Genomic DNA, 26,380 nt, shown 5'->3' on the forward strand with positions numbered 1-26,380 from the left:
TGACGAGGTGTGGGCATTGGGCTCTCCAATGATCTTGTTCCCCGCAATTAAAGCATCCCTGTGTGTGCGTTTGCTCATTTGTGGAGGTATGGTGTTGCTGCTGATATTGCTGCTGTGCTGGGGGAGCCGAAAATGACCTTTGTGGGCCTCCGCGGCCTCTTCCTCTCCCCCTGCCTCTTTGCCCACGGCCACTATACTGGTTTGCCTGCTGAATCAAAACTTTTGTTTTTAGATTCTTTATTTTGTTGTTTTTGAATTCCAAGTCCTTTTTCCCTAGCATCTCGTAATACCGTGCAAATTGCAAAATTTCTGTCAGTGTTTTGCATGACCAAGTAGGGTTGTACTCTAGAATACCTTTCTTAATTGCAGGTTTTAAATTATTTACAAAGCAGGAGACAAGTGCGCTTTGTGTTGCCTCCTTTTCACTGTCTAGTCCACTTGAGGCTGTGAACACTTTCTGTATTCTAGCGAAAAACGCAGACATTGTTTCTTCAGTATCCTGGATACATCCATTTAGTTTTGACCAGTCCATTTATTTTCTTGGTACCAGTATATTTACTTTAGCCATTATTTTGGCAGGTAATTCTTTAATATCATCTGAAATGTCTTCTCATTGTTCCCTTGTTTCTTTTATAATGTTTTCCCATTTCATTTTTAAACATTCATCATCCTCTCTTCTTATTTTTCCCCAAATGTCTGGTGGCAATATTATAGAAAACATTTGTTCTATGTCGTCCAGGGTTAGAGTGCCAACTCTTAGTATTATTTCTGTCTGTCTATACCATTCTTCTCTGTCTTGTCTAATATCTGGAAACTGAAGGGCAAATCTGTGTAATTCAACATTCGACCATGGTTTCCCTGGCTGACTTCCTGGTACTTCTCTCAAAAGCATGGTGTGATCAGGTGAAAAAACACAAGACTTAGGTGTCTGTTTATTTTCTTCCACCTCTTTACTTTTTCTCAACCGTTCACATTTGTTTTCTACTAATATTAGCATATCTAGCCATTCAGCTAATATCTGGAGTGCATCTAATTTTTCTCTGTCTGATGCCCCTACATCACCTAGTACTGTTAATAACGTGTTGATGTGATCACGGGACAAATTGTCTGCTTGTGGGTATCTGTCTTGAGCAGGCCAATATGTCCCCCAACTTTTAAACCAGAAAAATGCTTTTTTTCTAACATTTCCAAAGCGCTGCGTTGAAGTGCAGGCATGAAATCAGTTGGGAAGCGGCATTTTGCCATAGAGAAGTACAATTTTTCATAACATCTGTTACCCATTCTTGTACCACTTTCTTGTCTTTTTCTGATAGTTTTGTGCGCAGCTCCCTTTTACCTGTGTGAGAACCAGGTGTAACTTGTTGTTGTACAGGTGTTGTCTTATTAGCTTGTGGCATGTGTACTGATAAATGAGTTTGCATTGTTTGCGGACTGTATGATGGTGGAGTCGTTATTAATGCTTCTATTACAGGATCCTCTGTCTTCCTGCTCCAAGGGAGCATTGGGTAGAGTGGGGTAAACCTCTGGTATAGGTTTGTGAACTATGAAGCATTAGTCTATTTCCATTTCTTTGGCCCTGCAATCGGCTATACATCTTTCTTGTACCTTCTTGATATCTTGTTCTATGGCCTTTCCCTTCATTTTCTAGGTTCCCCATACCATCTCCCAACGGCATATGATCACCATGCATGAAGTGCATCCCATTGTAATGAATGTACCTTCTTCCCTTTCTTTTCACGTTCCCTCAAATAATAAAATAAATATAGCATCTTAGCTCTATCAAACATGCCATATTCTGGCCATTGTAAATCAGGATTTTTCCTGGTATAATGAGTCCATTGATCTAGATGAAAAGCTGCAACATATCCCCTTTTACGTACCACATACCAGGCTGGTGTACCGCGAGGAGGCGTACGTTGAGCGGTATCTAAGGCTGCCCTACGCCCCTTGGCTGTACTTAGAAATAGTTTACTGAGCATTTTTTTATACTAGAAAAACACTGTTGTACAACCTATTTTAAGCATATGCATATATTTTTAGACATCATTCAGAGCTGAGCGCATAATCATGCTCTGTCCTGAGGAAACCTACCCACGGCTCCTTCTGAGGCAACCACCCACGGCTCCTCTTCTGTCTATGGGATCCTAGCGATCTTTCACAGACTGGACAGCCCTCCTCAGGCACCTATCTTAAAGGCACCCTCAGATCTACCCTAGGGATCCCTAATGAATCCCAGTGTGTACCCTTGGAGATATGAGAAACACAACATACAATTATTGAATTGAGTTCAGTGCATTACGCACTGCCTTCCTGATTATCTGACGAGTAACGCTGTTGTATGCGTCCTTCCTTGTTGTGGCAAAAATCACCTGATGCCTCGAAGGGAGCTGTGAGTGTCTGATGTCACAGGCTTGTCAACGGGAGCCTTTTCGTCTGGACCTTGCAGGAAACGAAGTCCAATCAGCAGCTGTACAGCATACACCGAGACTGGAAGGCCCCAGAAGAGTCCTGGGACCGCAGTACATCAAACCCCTGCAGAGACCAACAATCCCCAGAGAGTCACGGCACCATCTGTAAAAGCATAATTCTTTAAGGATAGGTAAGATGGACACATACAAAGGCTTCAAGAGTGCTCTTTATTGCCAATGAACTGCAGTTGAGACAATTAGCTAGTAGGACTGCAAAGAGATCTGATTTACAGAAAGGAAACCAGTCCTTATATACAATTTTCAGAACCTTCAGACACGTTATTCATTAACATCAACATCATGGTGTGAGCATTCCACAAATCTGCCCATGTGTACATTTGCTTTATACATGACGCATATGACCATGCTAATATTAGCTAATTTCTTACGCTACTGCCTCCTGACCTAGAGCTTAAGTCTGTTATCTTGTTTTTGTCAAACATGCAGTTTGATCTAGTCAGCAGATGCTCGTGTTCTCTGCTTTCTACGCATAATTTCCACACACAATATTTGTCCTGATCAAACACTTTACCCAAGCAGGAGCAGAGCAGATTGACATGTCCCAGTTCAGAGAGCCATTTCTAGGAGTCAACTCGCTGAACCGGCTTTTGTACACTGGTGAAGGCTAGTGGACCTTTACACATATTTGAGATTGAACATAAGGGACACGTACACTTTCATTTGCAATCCATTTAGTTTTTGCTGAATTTCAGACAATTTAGTTTAACCATTTGTGCACCATGGAGCTGTCCTCCATTATGATGAGTGGGCACATATTATTTGCAAGCAGGTGAAACACAGAAATTAATGTAAAACTACGGTTCAATTTAATGTATACCTTCACCAAAGGGCTAATGAATTTTTCATCTTTTACAGATGTCGAGATAAATCCTGATACTCCTTCTACAATTCTTTGAGCTTCTTGAGTTGGGACCATATTAATTTGGACAGTCAAAATTTGTCTACGCATTGTTTGTGCAGCTACAGTTTGTAATATTTGTACCGAATCAGTCACAATTGGAGCATTAGCACTTGGAGGTATCACCATCGGTATCGAATCAACGGGTGGTGGGGCAATCTGGAACGTCTGTAGAGTTCCCTCAATCTGCATTTCCTTTGGTTCAACAGAAGCAGTAGCCACTGTTGTACTTGCTGGTACACTATTATCAGAATTTGTACTGGGGATCACATTAGGTAGAGGACACTCAGTTAATGATGCATCCAATATTCCATCCCCTAAATCACTATTGGTTTGAGGCTTTTTGTCATCTATAATTTCCCCCTCCTGTATCTGATTCTTTACCCTTTCGTCCTCTCTTTCTTTGTCTCTTGCCATCTTTTCCCACAGGCTTAAGGCTTCAAATTGTGCAGCTCTAGATGGTGACTTTATTTCAGATAACATTTCTCTTAACCTGTCAATAATTTGCAGTTCAAAAGTACCACATTTTGGAAAACTCAAAGGACCCTCTTTCTCAGTAACCTTGCACCAGTGGCAAATCCACAAACATGAAAACAATCCCACATTCGTTAACATAAAATGTGCAGGCGTTCCATCAGGTGGGGTCTCGTCACCAACCCAAATCGAATTTGTCGATTTACCTCTCAAAAGTGTCTTAAAATCTTTAAACAATTTCATTTCTGCAATAATTCAATCCAATGTTTTGATTCAATTCCATAAATGTCAACTTTTTCCCTCCAATCCTGTTACAGTTCACATTTTTGAAGACTTTCAACCAATCTCAATACGGTTATCACATGACAGACCTATCACAGCGTGGCTTCACTCTGATGTCACTTTTCCCTTGCTCGCAGCGGTTAACCCTCCTTTACAATTTTCTTGTTCTCACTCACACATCCCATTCATACACTGAAATAACTACTTGTACGTCCAAGCAATTACTTCTCTGACTGTACGTCCACAGTCTGACTGTACGTCCAAAGTCTTGTGTAATTGTCTACCGCAAACTAGCAACTGTCTGTCCACTAAACGACCGGACAATCACCTCAACTGATAGGTTACAATCGCTCAATGTTCCACTTACAGCAACCTCCGGCCAGCGTCGGTTACTCATGCACTCACACATTCGCACCCCCTATCTCGGTCCGGGTAGTCGATGACGTCTCACGACTCCCCAATCAATGGTCGACAATTACTCTGGGTATACGGGACTCCCGACCCACTTAAGCTACTCCATAAGCCTAAGATTTTCCCGGGCTGCACGCTCTCACAGCCTGATCTCCTTTCATACAACAGGCATTCCCACTCCACAAGGCCTTACACAGTCTGTACACCACCGCAATCTAACAAACACATGCAATTACCACAACCGCCGTTACTGCAACTGGAATTACCGCATACCACAATCTAATTCAATGCAATTACCGCATATGCCATTACCGCATACCATGATCTAATCAAACGCAATTACCGCAATCCGAAACTACCGCAAATGCGCTGCTCCCTATTAATACTCACACCTTCTTCAGTAACCGCCTTCTTGGACCGCCTTCTAATACTGCTTTGCCAATCTTCAAGTTTCGGGCATTGGAATCAGGAATCAGGACTTTTTGGGGCTTGGGCCTTATTTTAACTTGGGCAATTTTTTATTGTAGATCCTTCCAGGGCATTAACCTAAACTCTGCTCCTTCTGGTCAAGGTGTAGAACCATCCTCTGCTACCATCCTGTTCCAGCGGAAATCCCACAGTAATCTCGCTTTGGAAAATCTAAGAAATGTAGCACCATTACCTCTGATTACCGTTACCCTGATTTCTGCTAAAGGTCAATGGATCTTTGCCACCATTTATGACCAGAGAGCTTCCACATAAACATGAGCAATTCAAGCCTCTAAGGAGATGTTATTCGCTCCAGAAGGAATACCTTTTTCTTCTGATGTAGTCACATGGAACCATCTGGTAACGCTAAGAGCTATTGTTTGGGAACAGTTTTAGACCTATCTGGCACCTGGAGGGATTTTAATAAGGTGAGGAGACTGTGGTAAGATAATTTATGCACTAGAAATATCATTACTTCGGGTGAGGTTTATGGTCTCAGTATCTCTGGGTTGGTAATTTCCCATTTTCTGGTTGTAATGCGTGTATAATGATACAGAAACCGTGCCCAAACAGGCTTAATACAGGGACTGTCCTAGGTTTTACATATGTTCCTAGCCCTGAGGCATTATCCACATGGACAGCTTTAACATGAACAATAATGACCTTGACCTTCTTTCACTCAAGGCTGTGGGAGGGGAGCAGATATAACCTCAGTCACATCTTCTGTTGCCACCAAATTATCAGATACTGAACAATGACTCCTTATAGCATTCTCTCTTCATTGGAATTCCAATAGAAGACAGTGCATGTGGTTTATTTCCAATGGGAAGAGAGATAACTTCAAATTCCGGATTGTTGGAGGGCGTGGCCCTCTAGTACAGATGCCAGTTCATTCAGTTTCACTCCAATATACCTCCACGACATTTCGAGAAATTTGCAGTTCATATGGCTTTCCGTTGATGCATTTTTCTGTCCATGGATGATCACAGAAACCACACAAAATATCCGTAATGTGCATTTTTGTCTGGGGCACCTGCAGATCAAATTTGGCTGGTTCTTTGCACTCCCCAAGCTTATTGATGAAAAAGGATGAATTTTCCCAATTTTACATATCACCTGCACAACACAAAACCATATTTTTAAATATTGATAAGTAAAAGATTGAATACATATTTTTAGAAAAACGTTTTATTGAAATGTACTAGGATAAAACGTTTCCATGCCACAGTAACTCTCTCATACCACACACCCTCCATACAGGGATTCCATCCTATACTTCCCCCATTTCAAAACCCCTGTGTCTGTCATTATCATCCACCCTAACTTCAGCTGTTATAGCCCCTAGCTGCCCTAGCAAACCTTCCACCCTAATTACAACATTCTCTGTGTCCTGGCAGCTCTCCCATACCACTCACCCTAACCTCATCACACCCTCTTCCCTAAACATAACCATTGAACACTACTTGAGGATGGTCTAATTGGGCTGCTCACATACTAGGCTGAAATGGGGAATACTGGGAGGATTGAAATTGGTAAGGGGAAGTAGAGGTGGATGGAATGGATGAGGGTTCTGTGCTGGCCCGTCCTGTAAATTAGGACATGGCTTAGAGGGTCTGAGTGCTCAAGTTGCCTGACCACGGAGCCTGAGGCATTAACAATAGCAGTTTGGCCCTCTGTCGTCTGGTAGCATATTGAGATGTATGCCATCAGGCAGCTTGGAGATAGCACTGCCCAGCTGTCCTTGGTAAGTCCTTTATATTTCCCAGGGCAGACTGCAAAGGTGCTGACTCTTGAACGGTTTCCAGGAGGGAACATGGTTAAGCAGATGTAGGTGGAGCAGCTTTAGCTGTGTTTGATGGTCCTGAAATTGTAGCTGAGTCAACTGGGGCTGCACGTGATGGTCCCCCTGTAGTGAAGGCAGGGCCCTGTTTGCTTGAGTTGTGGTTGGAGGGCATCTTGCAGCTATGACTGGAGGTTTGGTGGCAGCTATTGCTGGAGGTTTGGTGGCAGATGTAAAAGTTGCTGAGGTGGCAGTTTTGGTAGGACAGATGGAGGGTCCTGCTTCCTCTTCCTCTAATTCCTCCATCCCAGAATCACGCACTGGAGTTGATCTTTACTGTTTGATATATATACCTTATATAACTTTCACTCAGCCACAAAATAACCCCTGTGAGATGAGCACACCCAGAGAAGTGCCTCAGCATATGACCCTTCCTCCCTCGGTGTGCTTAACTTTAGCTTTGATAACATGCAGAACCAGTTTGGGTAGACTCCAAACCTGTAACCGGACCATGTCTTCACACCATTCCCCGTGTGAACAAACTATCCACCAGCTGCACATGCAGCGTTACTTCCTGTTTGTGTGCACCCTCAAATTGTAGTGTCCTGCATACATGAATGTCCGAACACAGTTGTTGTTCTTGAGACTTGTTTGAGAAGCATTTCACATATGTTTATCCCAATAGTTTTGTCCTTGCAATATTTGTAGTTCTTCTGTCTGGACTCGTGCAGGGTGGACTTTCCTGGGTGAAGCTGATGCCCTCTACCACCTTCTGCATTCCCACACATTAGCATCAATTACCCATGTATTACCTACTTTCTAGCATGCCCTCAGGTTATTGTTGCTTTAGGTTGATTCCCATACTGTTTAGATTCACATGCATACATTTTAACTACCTGGTAGTGAAGTGCCTCTGGTCTCAACTGATCTTCCGTCTTCTGCTGACACCCGCAATAGTGATCAGGCCAGTTACCTCTAGGACCCTCTCTTTTTGGGTATCCTGATGTAAGTCATGGGATGATACTCCACCTGAGGAATGAATCTCTTGACAATGGCGGGAATCGGTCTCCCTCACCCTCCATTTGAATTAATTCCATGCATCATTTAATGTCCTTGACATCGCCGAAGGTTAGATGAAGATAGCATGAACCTAATTGGTGACCGTCTGCTTTATCCAGGTTCACACATTTGGGGACTTCATTGTCAGGTGCCAACTGTTTCATCAGCTCCTCACACAGCATCTCCAGGTCCCTATCTGAAAAAGTCTGCTTGTGCAGCATTCCTGTTGCAATTGGGTGGAGGTGGTGGTGTCAGTTAATAGCCACGGACTTGACTAGGGAAAATTTAACGGGATTCTGGAAATGTGGCTCTAGAAATGGTTCATTGCCAAAATAGCTAAGTTCCTCCTCACTGTGGTTTGGGAAGCCTGTTTTACACAGAACGGATGTCCCTTTATATCGGAATGTGTCACAGAGTGTCCAGGAAGTGGAAACGACCAGAATTTCCTCTAAAACAGTAGCATACACAAACTTTCTGGTTGCTCACACATGCACGTTAATAACACATGCACTTTTAGCATATTAGCTGTTGAAGCCCTAAGGATGATCCAGAAATGACCAGCTAGAGCTGAAAAGACATCTCTGTATTACTCAAGTCTTGGAGCGAGAGTATGATCCGAGTATTTATGCTGCTGCCTCATTATCTGTTATCTCTGGCATCTTAATGGTTTCTAATCCCCTGCAGTTCACGCACTGAAAAGAACTGACATGACCTAGATGGCTAAAATACGGATGAATATTAGGCTGAAACCATATGTTTTATTAAGGAGCATTTTAAAAAAGAATTAGAGTTTGATGACGTGTACTTTCTCCTCCTCACCCCCGTCCCTCATAGCATCCATCCAGGTGGGAATTAAATATTTATAGTAGGCTATTTGCTAAGCGGGAGTTGTGCTATTCAAATGTTTCTGTTCTGAAAATGAATGTGTTTTCAATGTAGGCAGAGGACACCTTGTGTAATAAAACCACAGAGAACCTGAAGGAGTTTCGAAAAGCAGTACTGAGCTTTGACAGTAAAGGCAAAGGAGTTATCAGCAAGAAGACACTGAGACGGATCATCCTTGCATACTGTCCATCTCTGTCAGAGGACCATTTCAACAAGTAAGTGCTTTATATATTTCTTGTGTACTCTGCCTGTGTGGATAGGTGAACTCTCCCACACACCTAAAGAATGAATGAAAATTGCCGGATTAAAAAAAAAAAAAGTTATTGAAGCAGGAGTCAGCTGCCATACTAACGTGGTTAAGTGGAGCTTTCAGCATTTCTATAGCATCCCAAAACTTTTCATAATGTGAGGGCAATCATCTAGAGTTAAGTGAGACTTTTTAGGCAAGATATAAAGCAAACTTTGTTTTTAAGTAACTAATTCTGCTCAAATCGAATTGCGTTATTTGGCTTACATTGTGGTCATAAAATGTGTATAAATAAAACATACATAAAATGCATAACAATTTCATAAGCAAATCAGCATTAAAAAAAAAAATATTCTTGGAATTTCTAACAACGTTTAAAATAAATAATTCAATGTTTCTCTACCAGTCGATAGAAATAGATATGGGGCTAAACTTCCATTGAGTTCCTGCATCTTCCAAGCTTTCAAAAAAAGGAGACAATGTCACAAACAACATTATAGCAATTTAAAAACTGAAGATAAATCATAGCATCCCTGTGTTTCCTAAACCTCAGAGGTTTAAAAATTAGCTTAGTAAATAGTAATACAAAAAGATTATAAAACCAACAAAGAAACATAAAATGGCTCAAAGTCTGGTCTGACTGACCATCAGAGGGACATGCTGAGGTTGGCGCCCCCAAGAGACCATTAGAGCCGGAACTTTTTCGTGCTGAACTTTCTCCCTTAATCGTGCGTATAAAAAAATCTGTACAGACGTTCTGAGGGGGTTATGTCAGGGAGCAAAACCCAAACAACGTATCCCTTCACCCGGCAAACCTGTATTGCTACCCACCTCGGGTTTACTCAAAGTGCCGCTTCCAAGCCAGCCCACCATAATGTTGCATCTTCAGTACCTGCGGAAACCCCCACTTTAGGACAGTACCCTTCACCATCTGATGAATCCAGCGTGTACCTGTGCAGATGTGTTTCTTCTACCAACCCGTGTGTGGAGAGGCTCATAGAGGGGTATCCCTGACGCGACTTATGCACCTTCAAATCTCAACCCATTATAAATCTCTCGCCGGCTACAGTCCAACAATGAGCTAAGTAATAACATTTTGGGCTTGTTGGTGCACTTTAGAAGTTTTTCCTTTACCCTTGCCAGCAAAATCCATTGACCTGCAGAGTTGGATGGATTGGGCCTGGACCACTTGCTGCAATGGGGGAATGGGGTGCCCACACCAGGGACACTGCTGTTTGCTGTGGTAGGGGGCGGGAGCTTCGCGGCTCCCACCCTACCACAGCAAACTGCTTTGATTTTTGAAAGAGAGAGCAGGAAAGCTGCTCTCTCGTTCAAAAATCAAAGCCGATTGATTTTCTGTACGGGGAGCAGCATGTTAGCTGCTCCCCATACAGAAAAGCAATGCCGGCTCCCGCAGGATGCGGGGAGCCAGTAGGGAGCGTGGGGGGCTTGGGGACCCCCCCACGGCCCCCAACGAGGAGGGCCAGGCCCCGGGGATGGGGTCCCCGGGGCCAGAAGTGGCCTGGGAGGGGGGCCACACGGCCCCCCTCCCAAAATAAAAAATAATAATAAAAAAAAGGCCGGCCCCAGGGGATGGGGTCCCCGGGGCCTTAAGGAGGGCACAGGAGGGGGCTATGCAGCCCCCCTCCACAAAAATGAAAAACAATTAAGTTGGCCATGCTTCGGGGGATGGGGTCCCCGGGGTCGGAATTGGCCACGGGAGGGGGGCCACTCGACCCCTTCCCGATTAAAAAAAAAAAAAAAATTGGTGGCAGGCCCTGGCGGATGACGTCCCCAGGGCCCAAAAAAAAAAGAAAAAGAAGGGGGGCTACATAGCCCCCCTTCTTAAAAGTTTTGTTTAAAAAAAAAACGGGATCGGGAGAAGGCCACGCCCCCTCCCTGCACCTCTCTGCAAACGCGCCCCCTGGCGCTTTTGCAGAGGGGGGAAGTAATTCCCCTCGCATACTAGGGGTCCCTGGGGGCCAACTAGCCCACCAGGAGCCTCCAGTTTGGGCCAGGGAGCTCCCTTGCAGAGACGTGTAAAGAGGCCACACCCCTTTTTACACCTCTCTGCAATGGAGCCCCCTAGCGCATACTGGAGGTTGTTGATGGGCTAGTTGGCCCCCAGGGACCCCCAGTATGTGAGGGGAATTAGTTCCCCTCTGAAAAAGGGCCAGGGGGCTGCATTGCAGAGAGGTGTAAAAAGGGGCGTGGCCTCTTTACACCTCTCTGCAACGCAGCCCCCTGGCGCACACTGGAGGTTCCTGGTGGGCTAGTTGGCCCCCAGGAATCCCCAGTATGCAAGGGGAATTAGTTCCCCCTCTGAAAAAGCGCCAGGGGGCTGCGTTGCAGAGAGGTGTAAAAAGGGGCGTGGCCTCTTTACACCTCTCTGCAACGCAGCCCCCTGGCGCACACTGGAGGTTCCTGGTGGGCTAGTTGGCCCCCAGGGACCCCCAGTATGCGAGGGGAATTACTTCCCCCTCTGCAAACGCACCAGGGGGCTGCGTTGCAGAGAGGTGTAATGAGGCCATGCCCCTTTTTACACCTCTCTGCAACGCAGCCCCTTGGTGCATGCTGGAGGTTCCTGGTGTGCTAGTTGGGCCCCAGGGACCCCCAGTATGCAAGGTGACTTAATCCCCCAACTTAGAACGCGTTACGGGGCATGTTTGCACAGTGGTGAAGGTAGGGGGCGAGGCTTGAGGTGATGTGTGCAAACACGCCCTGTGGCGCGTTTTAGGTTGAAGAATATATTCCTTTTCAATCCAGAGGTCCCCTAGGGGCCAACTAGTCCAACGGGTACCTCTAGTAAGTGCCACAGAGCTGCATTGCACAGTGTTGTAAAAAAGGGGCGTGTCCTCTGAACACCTCTCTACAACGCAGCTCTCTGGCTTAAACTGGAGGTACCTGATGGGCTAGTTGGCTCACAGGTGACCTCAGGATTGAAGAGGAGTATATTCCCCAATCTAAAACACGCCACAGGGCGTGTTTGCACATATGTGTCCTCAGGGCCCGCCCCCTTTGTTCACTATTGAACAAAATATTCCTCTAAAATCAGCCGAAGTAGGAATTCCGATTTACTTACCTGTTATCACGAGAGACGTCAGTGCTGCATCTTTGAGCCCAGGACGGACCCTGAAAAGTAAATGTAACCATACTTACAGTAACTTGAATTTCCTTCCATAGGCTAACATTGACATGTTTTACTTGGAAATTCTTCTAAGTGTGGAGTTTTGGAACTTTAAAAAATTTCCCTGTAATCAGCCGAACTACAAATTCCGATTTACTCACCTGTTATCAAGAGAGATCTCAGTGCTGCATCTTTCAGCCCACTACTGATCCTGAAAAGTAATTATAATCGTAGTTACAGTAACTTGAATTTCTTTCCATAGGCTAACATTGACTGGTTTCACATGGAAATTCTCTAAGTGTGGAGTTTTGGAACTTAAAAAAATTCCACTAAAATCAGCCGAACTACGAATTCCGATTTACTCACCTGTTATCAAGAGAGACCTCAGTGCTGCATCTTTCAGCCCACTACTGATCCTGAAAAGTAATTCTAATCTTAGTTACAGTAAATTGAATTTCCTTCCATAGGCAAACATTGACAGGTTTTACTTGGAAATTCTTCACAAGGATGATGTCCTCAGTGATGTCATCAGTGATGTCATTTGAGATGTCATCAGTGATGTCATGAGTGACGTCACTGACCATGTCATGAGTGATGTAATATGTGACGTCATCAGCAGTGAATTGCGGGCGCGCGAGTTATAGTTAACTAGAACGGGGGAATTTCAATGATTTTGTATGAGTGAAATGTCCAGCTAACTATAACATGTGTGAAACCTATGGTTTTTCAGTGAATTTCTATGGTTTTTTAAATGCTAATTTTTAACTATAACGTGTGTGAAACCTAGGGTTTTTTCAGTGAATTTTCAAGGTTTTTTAAATGCTAATTTTTAACTATAACGCGGGTGAAACCTATGGTTTTTTCAGTGAATTTCTAAGGTTTTGTAAATGCTCATTTTTAACTATAACATGGCTGAAACCTATTGTTTTTTCAGTGAATTTCAAAGGTTTTGTAAATGATAATTTTTAAATGTATTAATTGTTATATTTGTTTTTTTTACTGATTTACTACATTATTTTGAATTATTGATTTTTAGATATTTTGTTTTTTAAATTACATTACATATTTTTTATATAAATTGAAAAATAAATGTTTTTAAAAATACATAATTGTAATATATTTTTTTTATATATTTTTTTAAATGTATATATATTTTATATAGCAGGCAATGATATCCTATTGAAGGAAATTCAAGTTACTGTAACTACGATTAGAATTACTTTTCAGGATCAGTAGTGGGCTAAAAGATGCAGCAATGAAGTCTCTCCTCAAAACAGCTGAGTAAAGCGGAATTCGTAGTTCGGCTGATTTTTGAGGAATTTTTTAAAGTTCCAAAACTCCACACGTAGAAGAATTTCCAAGTAAAACATGTCAGTCAATGTTTGCCTATGGAAGGAAATTCAAGTTACTGTAACTACGATTAGAATTACTTTTCAGGATCAGTAGTGGGCTATAACATGTGTGAAACCTATGGTTTTGCAGTGAATTTCTAAGGTTTTTTAAATGCTAATTTTTAACTATAACGTGTGTGAAACCTAGGGTTTTTTCAGTGAATTTCTAAGGTTTTTTAAATGCTAATTTTTAACTATAACGTGTGTGAAACCTAGGGTTTTTTCAGTGAATTTCTAAGGTTTTTTAAATGCTAATTTTTAACTATAACGTGGGTAAAACCTATGGTTTTTTCAGTGAATTTCTAAGGTTTTTTAAATGCTCATTTTTAACTATAACGTGGCTGAAACCTATGGTTTTTTCAGTGAATATATGTATATATATATATATATATATATAATATAAAAAAACTGACAAGCATCAATGTTGCAAAATTATGCGATACTATCGATCATAATCCAGTAAACACATCAAAATAGAAATCTGTGCATTTAAATATTTTATTCTTCATTAGTAATTAAGAAAACATCATTTTCAAATTCAGAATATATTTAAAAATACATCATTTTAAAGTGCTAGCTCAAAAATACAAATCTCTAATGTAACATATCTCATGAACACATTCTAATACACACAGACACTGTAATCATCAATAAAACACTACTTTCTTTAAACAAATTTCATAGTTAAAAACCAGTTTCAAGGTTAATCGAAACTGTAAAAAAACTGTCAGTTTCTATGTGCATTTTTTTAAAAACACTTTATTTTCCAGATATAGGATAATTACACATAGCATTGCATTGCATACAGTCCCAGGATAACGAAAACCATACGTTCTTGACTTCTTTTCGGCACAACACTGTGTATGATGACAATCAATGCAGAGATAACCCGCAGCCCGCCCCAATATGTACCATCCCCAAATCCCTTCCATTCAAGGACCCTCGAGAACGTGCAAGATTTTAGGATTGCCCCGTATCTCCAGTAGCACTGAGCCACAGTCTCGCACTGTGGACTCTCACTCTGCGATATGAGTTTCGATATCGGTAGGGCCCCTCAATCAACCCACACCCTCCGGCACTATGCTGCTGTTCACTCGTGTATTGGCGGTCTGTTTAGCTGTTTCCGAATATGCCCTCAGTGGTCCCCATATGTCTTTGGGGCATGATGTTGATGGCATAAGACTGGCGTATGTCTCAGCGTTGGTGTTGCAGTATACCAAGCTTTTCAGCCAGTCTTGCAGTTTGGGGGCCGTTCTCCTTGCCCAGTGCATGGCCACCTCTTTCTTTGCCAATAGTAAACCCAATGATGCTAGCCTCCTTACTTTTTGGGGAATCTGGACTGTGTACCCCAGGAGTGCAATTTTGGGAAGAGGAGTAAGTGGAAGCCCAATTATTTTTCCCAGAGGCTCATGCACCGCTACCTAATAGGACTGCAAACGGGGACATGACCACGCCAGGTGCATGAAGCCGGCATGTGGGGAAGCGCATTTGAGGCAGTTATGTGGTCTAGTGGCATCGATTTTGTGGGCCATGGCGGGTGTGAAAAGGTGCGACGAAGAAATTTAAAATGTAACAACTTATGCCGACTGTTAAGCGAAATGTCCCATGTGGCCCTGCAACATTTCTCCCATTGTTTGTCTGAAATCGCCCCACCCGTGTCTTCCTCCCAGTCTTGTCTAATCTTAGTGTCATCTACCTGAACCAGATGGGCACAGGCCTTGTACATTTTAGATATCAGGTGTGCGCCGCTAGGGCTCTCCAGCACCAGAGTCAGGGGGGAAACGAGTCCGGCTCAAGAGGGTACGAGGGAAACGCTGCACGTAGCACGGACTTTACTCGGCTCATTAAGAATCGGGTTATAAAGGTGCAATCAGTGAATCTGTTATCGTCATCCATGGAAAAGACATGACCCTCCGGGAACAGATCGCCAATCTTAACTAGGTCTAGTGCGAGCAGCGTGCGCTGTATCAGTCCTTCCCCTGTGAGCGGGAATCATCTCACATTTGGCAGCGGCAGAGCGGAGGAATATAGAAGTGTGGAACCCGTACGCTTTATGAGCTTGCTCCACGCCCACGCGGTGGTGGACACTGTCTGGGTATCGTGTCTGTCATGCGGAAATCCCCCGGGTAGCACCTCACCCAGTTTCGCTGGGAGAACCAGATCCGCCTCCGGTTCTTAAAAAGGGATGCGAACGTCAGGGTGAAACCAAGCGTGCGCGTACTGGCATTGAGCCACCAAATAATACAGTTGGAAGTCCGGCACGTTGAAACCCCTCTGCCGTACGGCAGAGTTAGTGTGGACCAGCGAACGCTGAGCCGCCTACTGATGCATATCAGGTGGATCATCAATGTCCGCAAAGTGCGGAAGAATCGCTCAGAGAGGGGCAGGGGAATATTATTGAAGAGATACAAAAATTTAGGGAGCACCACCATTTTTAATATGGCCACTCTACTCGCAAGAGACAAGGGCAAACGCAGCCACCTGTCCACTTGCTCTTAAACTTTGTGGAAGGTCTGTCCTTAGTTAAGGCGTATAATTTGGGTGGTGTCCAGATGGATATGGATGCCAAGATATTTTACCGAGTCCTGCCACCATTCCAGCGGAAATTCGCAATCCCACCTGGCTGTGCTCTCCGTTAGTGGGAATGTGATAGACTTATGCCAATTAATGCCTAGACCCGAGAATCTACCGAAGCGGATAATTTCCCGAATCAGGGGTGCCAGGTTCAATTGAGGCTCCTGGACATAAAGGATGGTATCATCCGCGTACAGTGAGGCCAATAGCGGGCCCGTGCGGAACTGTATCCCCCTGTGCAAGTGGCGCTCTTGGAAGTGCCTGATTAACGGGTTCATAGCTAAAATGAATAATAGGGGGGACAGGGGGCAACCCTGTCTGGTTCCCCGATGTAAACGGAATTGAGTGGATAACGTGCCGTTGAGACGGAGCCGAGCCGAAGGGCCGCTGTACAACAAGGAAACCGTGGCAATCTAAGCCAAAGGATAGGTCCATGCGCTACATCACCTCCACCAGTAATGGCCACTCTAGGGAGTTAAGCAATACCACCACCGCTGGTATCTCGGGCTCTATTCTATGTAACACTGTAAAAAGCGTCCGGAGGTTCAGGGAGGTCGAGCGCCTGGGGACAAAGCCCGGGGAAATAATTAATTATTCCATCAGCTGCGAGAGTTTATTTGCAAGCACTTTAGCCAGAATTTTATAGTCCAAATTCAATAGGGACAGCAGCCGGTAAGAGTCGCATTGTTTAGGATGTTTACTTGACTCTGGAAGCAGAATGATCACGGCCTCACGCATTGTAGGGGGGATAGATTGTTTTCCCAGGGCTTCTGCATAGACCTCAATTAACCTGGGGGCTAAGATGTCCTTAAACTCCTTATAGAAGTCCCCGGTGAAGCCGTCCAATCCTGGGGCAGATGAGCCCCTCAGAGTGTCAATGGCTAGTAGGACATCCTCAACGGAAACGGGTTCCGCCATGAAGTCCAACATATATTTCTCTAAAAACACCAGTGCGATTTCGTCTAGGTAGGCGGTTTGGGCTGACCCATCGGGGTCCGCCCTAAATGTGTAAAGCCTGGTATAGTAATCCAAGAACTCATCCCTAAAGGCAACAGTGGAGGTGAGATTGGTGCCTGTGGCTGAGTGCAACTCAGTAATATCATTTTTACTGTAAGGGGGTCTCAACATTTGTGCCAAAACCCAGCCAGGCCGTTCGCCCTCCCCATATCTCTTTGCAGTGTGGTATTTCCCCTTATATAAAATTTCGCGCTCTGCTGTGTCCCTGTATTCAATCATGAGAGCTAGCCTCTTGGTCTGTAATGCCGTGTCAGGGTAGGTCGCTAGTTGGGCATCTAATGCGACTATGTCTCGCTCTATACGGGTCATTGTCTGTCTAAGGTCCTTAAGGACACCGGCCTGTTTGGAGATGCATATGCCTCTAATAACAGCTTTAAATCCCTCCCACAGTACCACCAAGGTGTCAACAGAGCCGGAGTTAAAAATAGTCCTCGATCGCTTCCCGGACCTCGGACTTGAACAGGTCGTCTAGGAGGGCTCTACTAGGAAAACACCATTGCATTTCATACCCCTCCGGGCGGGGGATCAGCAAGTGCAAGACAATTGGGGAGTGGTCCGAATAGGTGGAAGGGAGTGTAGTATGCGATCCAAACCAGTCTGTCACCTCATTAGAGATCAGCCAATAGTTTAGCCTCGACCAGGTTCTGTGTGGGCCAGAGTAATGGGTATATTTGGTGAGCTCGGGATTGCGTTGACGCCAAATATCAATCAACGTGTGTTGGTCGCAGAGGACCCTCAGGGCGCGCCTAGCTCGGGGCTTGGTGTCTGGTGCCTTGGATGTACTGTCCAATGTAGGGTGCATTACCAGATTGAGGTCCCCTCCCAAGATCAGTGCGTGCGGCTCGTGCTTGATGACCCGGGCGTTCACGCCGTGGAAAAATTCTGGGGCATCTACGTTGGGTGCGTAAACATTTACTAAAGTGACTTTGCGGCCATAAAGACTGCCCCTGATTATCACGTATCTGCCCTCCGGGTCAAGAGTCGTGTCTATTAATGTGAAGGGGAGTCTCCTGTGGACCAATACGGCCGTGCCCCTAGCATAGTTATTATAGTTGGCAAAGAACCTGTGTGCGCCCCAGCTGATGCCAAAACGGGGCGAGTCTGTAGTGGGGAGGTGTGTTTCTTGCAAGTATGCAATGTCGACCTTGTGTCGAATAAGGTAGTGGATCACTTGTCTCCTTTTGCGGGTGTTATTAAGCCCTCTAACATTCCATGACATGAGGGTGATGGCAAAGGGTCCCTGCATGTTACCTAGCCTTGACATGTAAACTGCGTGTAAATCATGGTCAGATAGGAACGTGTACTCAACGACGATATGATAAGCAATACTAGAACAAAGCTAAATTTCCAATGCGCAAATTACCCCCCACCCGCCCGCCTTCTAACCAAAAGGTGGCCATTCCCCGAGAAGATATTTCGCCTGCAGGCCAACAGGACCATCAGGCACTCAACTGAGGTCCAAACGAGGCCCCCCAGTAATGCAAAGAGCCAAACACAGAGGATACACTCACGGGGGGTGGCATCCCGCTATCAGGCCCGTCTAGTGACCTATCATATGACATTATCTAAACAGTGCGATTTCCCATAAACGAAACATCAATGCAATCCAATACATGTAAACCCTCAACCAGTTCCGGAGGTAAGAAAAAGTTCTGCACTAGCATCCGATCCGCTGTGTGGCGGGGAGGCAAGCGCGCCCTCCGCCGAAGGCTGAGTGTTCTGGTTCTTGTGTGTGTGGCAAAATTCTTGGTCCTCTGCAGGAGTGTCAAATATTCGGGGCCTTCCACCGAGGTCAACTTTCAGTCTCGCTGGGTATAGCATCCCATACTTAAGCCCAAGATTATGCAGTGTGGCCTTCACTCCTTGAAATTTCCGTCGTGCCTCTTGTACCATTGGTGTAAAGTCTGGATAGCAGGACAGCCTCGATCCCTGCCATTCGATTATTCCACGTTCTCTTGCTAGCCTCAATGCTGTGTCGCGATCCTGAAAGTTCAGGAGTCTCGCTATGATGAGTCTAGGGGGTAGTCCAGGATTAGGTTTGGGCCCGAGTGATCAGTGGGCTCTCTCCACCACAAAGCCAGGAGTAAAGGCTTCGCTGCCAAACAGGTCTGTAAGTAGCTTCTCGACAAAAAGGTCCATCCCGCCGGTGGACGTCGTCTCCGAGACCCCCATTATAGAAACGTTGTTGCGGCACCCACATGCTTCCAGGTTTTCGTTCCTGATGGCGACTTCTTTTAGTTTTAGTTTTCTTCTAGCCCCTTCAGGGACTGGGCCGTCCCGTCCTCCAGGTCTGACACACGCGCCTCTACCACATCTAGACGGCGATCATGGGCCTGGATTTTGGCGCCCAGCGACGCGAGTGATTGATCCAAAGAGTCGAAACGTGAGTCCAGCGCTTTGAAGCCCGCCCTCATTTTGAGCAACATAGACGCCACTGATGTCTCCGAGGGTTCCAGTGCTTCCACCATGGGTGTCTTGTCTACCGTCGTTGGGGCAAGAGACTCAGCGCCCTCACTCGCCTTACCAAAGGGGAGGGTACTTTGTTTGGGATCCCTGCGCCCCATGCCTTAGGAAATGGTGCCTGCTATGGAAATGGTGAGGCAAATGCGTAATGTTGCTTGGGCCAAAGTAACTAGCGTTTCGTGACCTACCCTGAGCATGAGATTTCATCTGTTCGCCACCAGGGAGAAGACAGGAAGGGGCAGCGGGGGGTACAGTCGAAACGCTCCCAATAATCCAGTAATGAATGCGCGCCCTGAGGGGGGGCAGATTCGTGGGCCCCTCACGTATCCCGGGAGGTGCTGGGACGCCAATCCACCCCAAGTCTCCTGCAGCGCTGACAGTGTGATGTTGCGGAGGGGTTCGAGGCCTCTGGTCTTGGGCCTCAGGCAGAGCGTGTGCAGTCCACTGAGGAGGCCCTCAGATATACAGTGCGCCGGTAGTGTGTGGCACTGCGACGCGGCGTTCTTCTGGCGCGCACCCCCCCACGAGCCCGCACCACCACCTAGATCGGGGCCCCAGCCGGCGACGGCCAGCGGGCCCTGTCCCCACGGCCACCGATCACCGATCGCCAACACACCCAGGGCGGGGCCCCCGGCCCGAGCGAGAACCGCGGCACCCGTCACAAAGGGGGGGGTACTCTCCGGGCACAGTTCGACTCACCCGACGCCGCTGCTGGATCCAGCAGGCCCAGCCCCCCCGCCACTCGGCAGTGCTTCGGCTGGGTGGGACAGGATCCCTTTGGGCATCACATTCAGGGCAGCGCCGTCTCCGCTGTCCGTTCCGCTGTATTTAAGAGCGGGTTCAGCGCATATATTGAGGGAAATCACTGCTGGGCCGGACTGATCTTATGAGATTCACTAGCAGGCGGCCATCTTCGCCGCCGGCTTGGCCACACCCCCAGTTTCTATGTGCATTCAGCAACTCCGAATTGGTCGAAGCTGAATCATACAGCTCTACGGAGTGCGTTTTCGACTGACGTATTACGATGTTGGATTCTGACCGCCTTTCCGACTCTGTCTGTCCGACACGAAAAGGCTATCAGAAACAGACTTTAGGGGCCTCTAGTAGGCCGCCCCTTTATCCTGAGGGCTCTGCTTGGGGGCCATGGGGTTACCCAGGGTACTCCCCTATTAAACTATGCATTGTGGCAGGCACCAGGGTGTTCCTGCCACAGGGTACAAGGTTTTCCGCAACAACCCCTTTTTTCAATGGGAGCCTGTGTTGTCAGTCGGAACACAAGCTCCCATTGGAGTAAATGAGAGACTTTCCGAACGGTGTACGTAGCATCGTAATTGGTCGCTGAACCCGAGATGGTTGGAACCGATTCTGACAAGGAGTCGGTTGGCTTGGTTTTCGACTGACATCGTAATGAGGCCCTAAGTCGTTTGCCTATCGGATCCCTCATGCACTGGCGCTTGGAGTGACAAATACAATATTTGTTTATTGGCCAAACCATCTAAAATCAAAATTGTTTTGGGTAACGTCTTTCTAAAAAGGATAACCTATAAAAAGAGGCATCCAAATGTAGAAAGAGAAGTATGAAAAAAGTATATATCAATTATGTAAAAAAAAAACTTCTGTAGAAGAGTTTTTTTCACAAGTGAAAAAGTTTGATGTTGATGAATAGTGGTTGAACGTCATTTACGTTTCTGTATACTTTTGGTTCCTCGATCCGTCTTTGGTGTAGGTATGTAGTGGTCATTTTAAGGAGCTAATAGGAAATGCCTCCTTATTGCCTGTTATTAGTTTGTTCTGGGGTCTGTAAATAAGCATGCTATTACAATGTACCTTTGGTTATAGTCCTCGTGATATCTGTGGAAATGAAAGGATGACAGCTTGATATTTTCCTATTGTGTGGGTAAGTTCCCATGGCACCAGATCTTTCTAATTTTGTAAGCAATGTGAAATCCATGTGTTTTCCCTCCCAAACTGTTTGTGATGCCACAGTAGGATCTTAATTTGATCTTGACGAACCAATGACAAGGTGCATGATTGGTAGACAGGAACGAAATTGCAAAGGTAGGAATTAATGAATCCTCCGTAAGGGTGTTTTTTCCACAATCCTTGTCTCAGAAGTGAAAAATTGCCTTCCAGGACAGTGAACCACTTAGTCCGACGTGTTGTTACAATACTATTTTATTGGTTTGAAGTGTTTACTTGTGCTGCACAGAAAATGCAAGCTTTAGATGCACTTAACATCACAACAGGGTAGAAGCTTGAGGAGAACACCTAGGAGTTTGTTCACATGATACAGGAGTAGAGACAGAATGATAAAGTGTAACAAAGAATAACCATGGCGGGGGATAGCAGGTTGGGACACAACAGATGTATGTTTTGGCTGTTAAATGCAAAGAAACTGAGTGAATAGAAGAGAAACAAACAACAAGCGTAAACAAAAGGTGGGGATACCGTGAGGAGTAAATGTAATAGAGGCTGAACACATTCAATCAATCATTCAATCATAGCATTTGTAAAGCGTAAAGGGTCTCAAGGTGCTGGGGGGGGAGGGGAGGGGGGAGTTGCTACTGTTTGAAGAGCCAGGTCTTGAGGATTCTCCTGAAGGATGGAAGGTCTACGGTCTGCCGTAGGTGGATGCGGAGGGTGTTCCACGTCTTGGCGGTGAGGTGGGAAAATGATCTGCCACCGGCGGTCACTCTTCGGAAGCGGGGGACGGTGGCGAGGGCGTGGTCTGCGGAGCGGAGCTGGTGGGCGGGGGTGGGTTGTTAAGGTACGCTGGTCCGGTGTCGAGCCTGAATGTTATCCTCTTGTTGAAGGGGAGCCAGTGCAGGTTTTTCAGGTGGGGTGTGATGTGGCTGCGGCGGGGATGTCGAGGATCAGCCGTGCAGAGGCGTTCTGGATGCGTTGTAGTTGTTTCAGGAGTTTGGCTGGGGCTCCTGCGTAGAGTTTGTTGCCGTAGTCCAGTCTGCTGCTGACAAGGGCCTGGGTGACTGTCCTTCTAGTTTCGGTGGGGATCCACTTGAAGATCCTGCGAAGCATGCTAAGGGTGTTGAAGCAGGAGGAGGAGGAGACGGCGTTGACCTGCTTTTTCATGATGGAGAGTGTGGAGTCGAGGAAGATCCCCAGGTTTCGTGCGTGGTCGGTAGGAGTAGGGGGTGCTCCTAGTGCCGTCGGCCACCAGGAGTCATCCCAGGCCGAGGGGGTGGAACCGTATCAGGACCTCCGTCTTGTCCGAGTTCAGCTTCAGACGGCTGTTCCTCATCCAGTCGGCGATGGCCTTCATTCCTTCGTAGAGGTTGGTTTTGGCGGTGTGGCGGTCCTTGGTGAGCGAGAGGATAAGCTGGGTGTCGTCGGCGTAGGAGATAATGTTGGGATCGTGTTGTCAGGTGTAGACGTTGAACAGCGTTGGGCTGAGGGATGAGCCTTGGGGTACGCCGCAGATGATCTTAGTGGCTTCGGAGCGTTAGGGGGGGAGGCGGACGCTCTGGGTTCTTCTGGAGAGGAAGGAGGTGGTCCAGTCCAAGACGTTCTCTTGGATGCTGGTGTCGTGGAGGCGTGCTCTTAGTGTGCGGTGGCAGACTGTGGTGAACGCGGCTGACAGGTCCAGGAGGATGAGGGGCGCGGTTTCTCCGTTGTCGAGTAGGATCTTGATTTTTTTGTCAAATATGTTTTTATTGCAGGAAATAAGTGTGGGCATATTATTGGCACCTGACACAGAAGAAGAGCCACTAGGGCGTTAAAATTATCAACTCTATACACGGCCATTCAGCCCACAACCCGGGGGTCGGGCGGCGTGTGCCATCGGTTCACAGGTAATAACTCTCCGTTCCGGCAGTGTTCAGTAGGTAGAAAGAATGAAACACTTCTGCTTTTCTAAACAACCCAACGAAAACATCCCTCTTCCCTTCCCCAAACATCCCTTTCCCCTCAGAGGAGCAATTCGTCAGTCTCATCAGTACCTCATTCTAGTGTACCCGAAAGTCGATAGTGCATTTGTCCTCCGTCCCCCCTCCCCCCTCCCCTCTCGTCATTGGCAGAGAATCGTGTGGTTTATCAGAGTATTGTAAGAGATTTAGTTCTTCTTCGGGGGCCCCCCCCACTAGTAATCCGTTAGTGGGATCCAGGCCGCTCTCCGTCCGTACTTGCAGAGTCAGTATGTGTGTTGTGGTCGCGCAGGGCCTGCACCAGCGTCTCCCATGCCTGCGCCGTCTCTAGGGCTTTCTCATCTCGTCGCCTCCTCGCCTGTTGGTATCGCAATGTGCTTTCACTCCCCGCCCATTTGAGAAGTTCATTACGCCATTTATCTCCTGTAGGACCAACTCGCGCCTTCCAGTGTCTAGTGATTTCTCGTTTGGCCAGAAGTAGCCCTAAATCTATAAACTTATTAGTAATCTTATGTTTGGGGGTATGCGGGAACCAATGTAGGATCCCTACAGCTGCATCTATCTGCAACGATCTGCCCGTCACTTCAGCTAGTGTTTCTCCCACAAACAACCAGTAGGAAGTCAGTATAGAGCAGGACCACAGCATATGTAGCAAGTCCGCTCCATCCGTCCTGCATCTAGGGCAGGCCGCCGTCTCTAGATCGAAGTATTTCTGTAGTTTCTCCGGTGTCAAATGGGCGCGATGTAGAATGTAGAAGTGGACTAGTTGGAATCGGGCATTACGTGTGCCCTTCCAGGCTCGCTGTACCAGCTGGGCCCACGTGGCCTCTGGGATTTCCTTTCCTATGTCCACTTCCCATCTGGTTTTGAGGTCCGTCAAGGGGGTCAGCCTATCCTCCACCATTCTGGAGTATAAACATGAGACTGCTTTTACCGTTCCCGCAGACATCATGACGTATTGGCACGCCTTCGATACCAGCGGTTCCTCCTGGCCCATCTTCCAATGCGCTTGGAGTGCCCTTGTGACCGCCGCATGGAGTAAAAAATCGCCTCTAGGGACATCATAGCGGTCCAGAAGCGCCTGGAAGGGCATCAACGTCCCGTCCTCGTAAAGATCACCCACGGTCTGTATGCCCCTCTCTTCCCAGTCTCTTAGTCGTGACCAGTCACCACCATGGGGTAGAGCAGTGAGCACTCCCAGCGGGATCTCCGGGGCATAAGGTCTCGGACTCCCTATTTTACGATGCGTTCTGTTCCAACACAAGCGTATGGTGCGTTCCTCCAAAGTGAGGTCCCTCAGATCGAGTTTCTGTTGTAACGCAATATATGCCAAGACGTGTCTGGGTATGCCAGTACCCCGTGTCTCCTCCGGACCCCGAAACTCACGCGCCATCTCCTGGGTATAGGTCTGCAGCTGTGCAGCCAAATAGTACTTCTCAAAGTCAGGCGCCGCCAACCCCCCTTCCACCTTAGGTCTCTGCAAGGTTCTGAGCGCCACTCTGCGGCGACCCACGCCCCACAGGAACGTCACTATCAAGGACTCCAGGCCCTGAAAAGTAGACCTAGGGATCCAGATCGGCAGCGTCCTGAAGTAGTACAATAGGCGGGGCAGTGCGACCATCTTCAAAAGTGCAATCCTTCCCGCCACTGAGAGGGGCAGGGTGGACCAAAAGGCCATGCCACTTTTAAGCGCTCGGATACCCCTGGAGACGTTACCTTCAAGTGTGTCAGCAGGGCGATGGTAAACGTTTACCCCCAAGTACTTAAAGCAAACCGGCTCCCATCGGATCTCCCTGTGAATGTCCGGTGCGGGATTATCGCTTCGGATCGGGAACAGGCAGGTCTTTGCCCAGTTTACTCGGAGTCCCGACACCGCACCAAAGGCCGTGAGCACTAAGTCCGCTCCAGCCAGGGCCGGCCCAGCGTCCTCTAGGAACAGCAACAGATCATCCGCGTACAGGGAAATATACTGGCGGCCCATCGGAGTCTGCAACCCCCTGTAGTGGGCCCCAGTGTGGATAGATATCGCCAGTGGTTCCACTGCCAGGGCGAATAGCAATGGAGATAGGGAGCAACCCTGCCTCGTGCCTCTCTCCACAGGGTAACGTTGAGAAATCAGCGGACCCGATTTCACCCTAGCCACCGCCGAGGAATACAATACCTTGGTCCATCTCAGGAATCCCTCGCCCAAGCCAAACCGCTCCAGGACCCTGTGTAGATAAACCCATTCTAAGCTGTCGAAGGCTTTTTCTAGATCTATCGACAGAATCATAGGGTCTGAGGCATAGGTGTGATCTCCGTCTAGCAGTCGAAACAAGCGCCGGATGTTCATCGTGGTATTACGTCCGGGGATGAAGCCCGCTTGGTCCGTATGCACCAAGGAGCTCATGTGGTCTAACAATCGTGAGGCCAACACGCTGCTCAAGATCTTATAATCGACCGTGAGCATCGAGAGCGGTCTATAAGACGCCGGCTCCTCGCCCCCGCGGCCAGGTTTAAGTAAAGGTATCACCAGGGCCTCTCGCATCGTGCCCGGTAATCTCCCCAGAGTCTTCGCTTCCTTGTAAACCTGTAGGAGTTTGGGGGCCAGGAGCTCTACGTATGCAGCATAAAACTCGATGGGGAGGCCATCCAGGCCCGGAGTTTTATTTCGCGCCATGTTTTTTATGGCGTGTCTGATCTCCCCAATCTCCACGTCCCGCCCCAGGGCTTTCGCCTGCTCCGGTTCCAGAGTGGGGATCGGTAGATCTCTCAGGAAGGTATCCGTCGGAGTGACATCTTGGGCCAAGCGGCTACTATAGAGCTGTTTATAGTAATTCCAGAAGCAGTTAAGTATTTCGGGTTGAGTATATACCGCATTGCCTTCCGCAGTCTGCATGGCCATAATCGGCGAGGTACGTCTAGCCGGATTGGCGAGCCAAGCCAATAGCGTAC

At 46.9% G+C, this 26,380-nt stretch overlaps 1 protein-coding gene across 2 annotated transcripts in view; it reads left to right on the forward strand.

The window, feature by feature from the left end:
- EFCAB6 (EF-hand calcium binding domain 6) overlaps nt 1–26,380 on the forward strand; it is an 803,637-nt gene that overhangs the window by 330,128 nt on the left and 447,129 nt on the right. For both annotated transcript variants that reach the window (XM_078673866.1, XM_078673867.1), the window contains exon 14: nt 8,801–8,961. In XM_078673866.1, coding sequence (XP_078529992.1) covers nt 8,801–8,961 — 161 coding nt within the window. The remainder of the gene's footprint in view (nt 1–8,800; nt 8,962–26,380) is intronic.

This window comes from Lissotriton helveticus, chromosome 1_1 (genome assembly GCF_964261635.1).
Source record: "Lissotriton helveticus chromosome 1_1, aLisHel1.1, whole genome shotgun sequence".
Taxonomy (NCBI): Eukaryota; Metazoa; Chordata; class Amphibia; order Caudata; family Salamandridae; genus Lissotriton; species Lissotriton helveticus.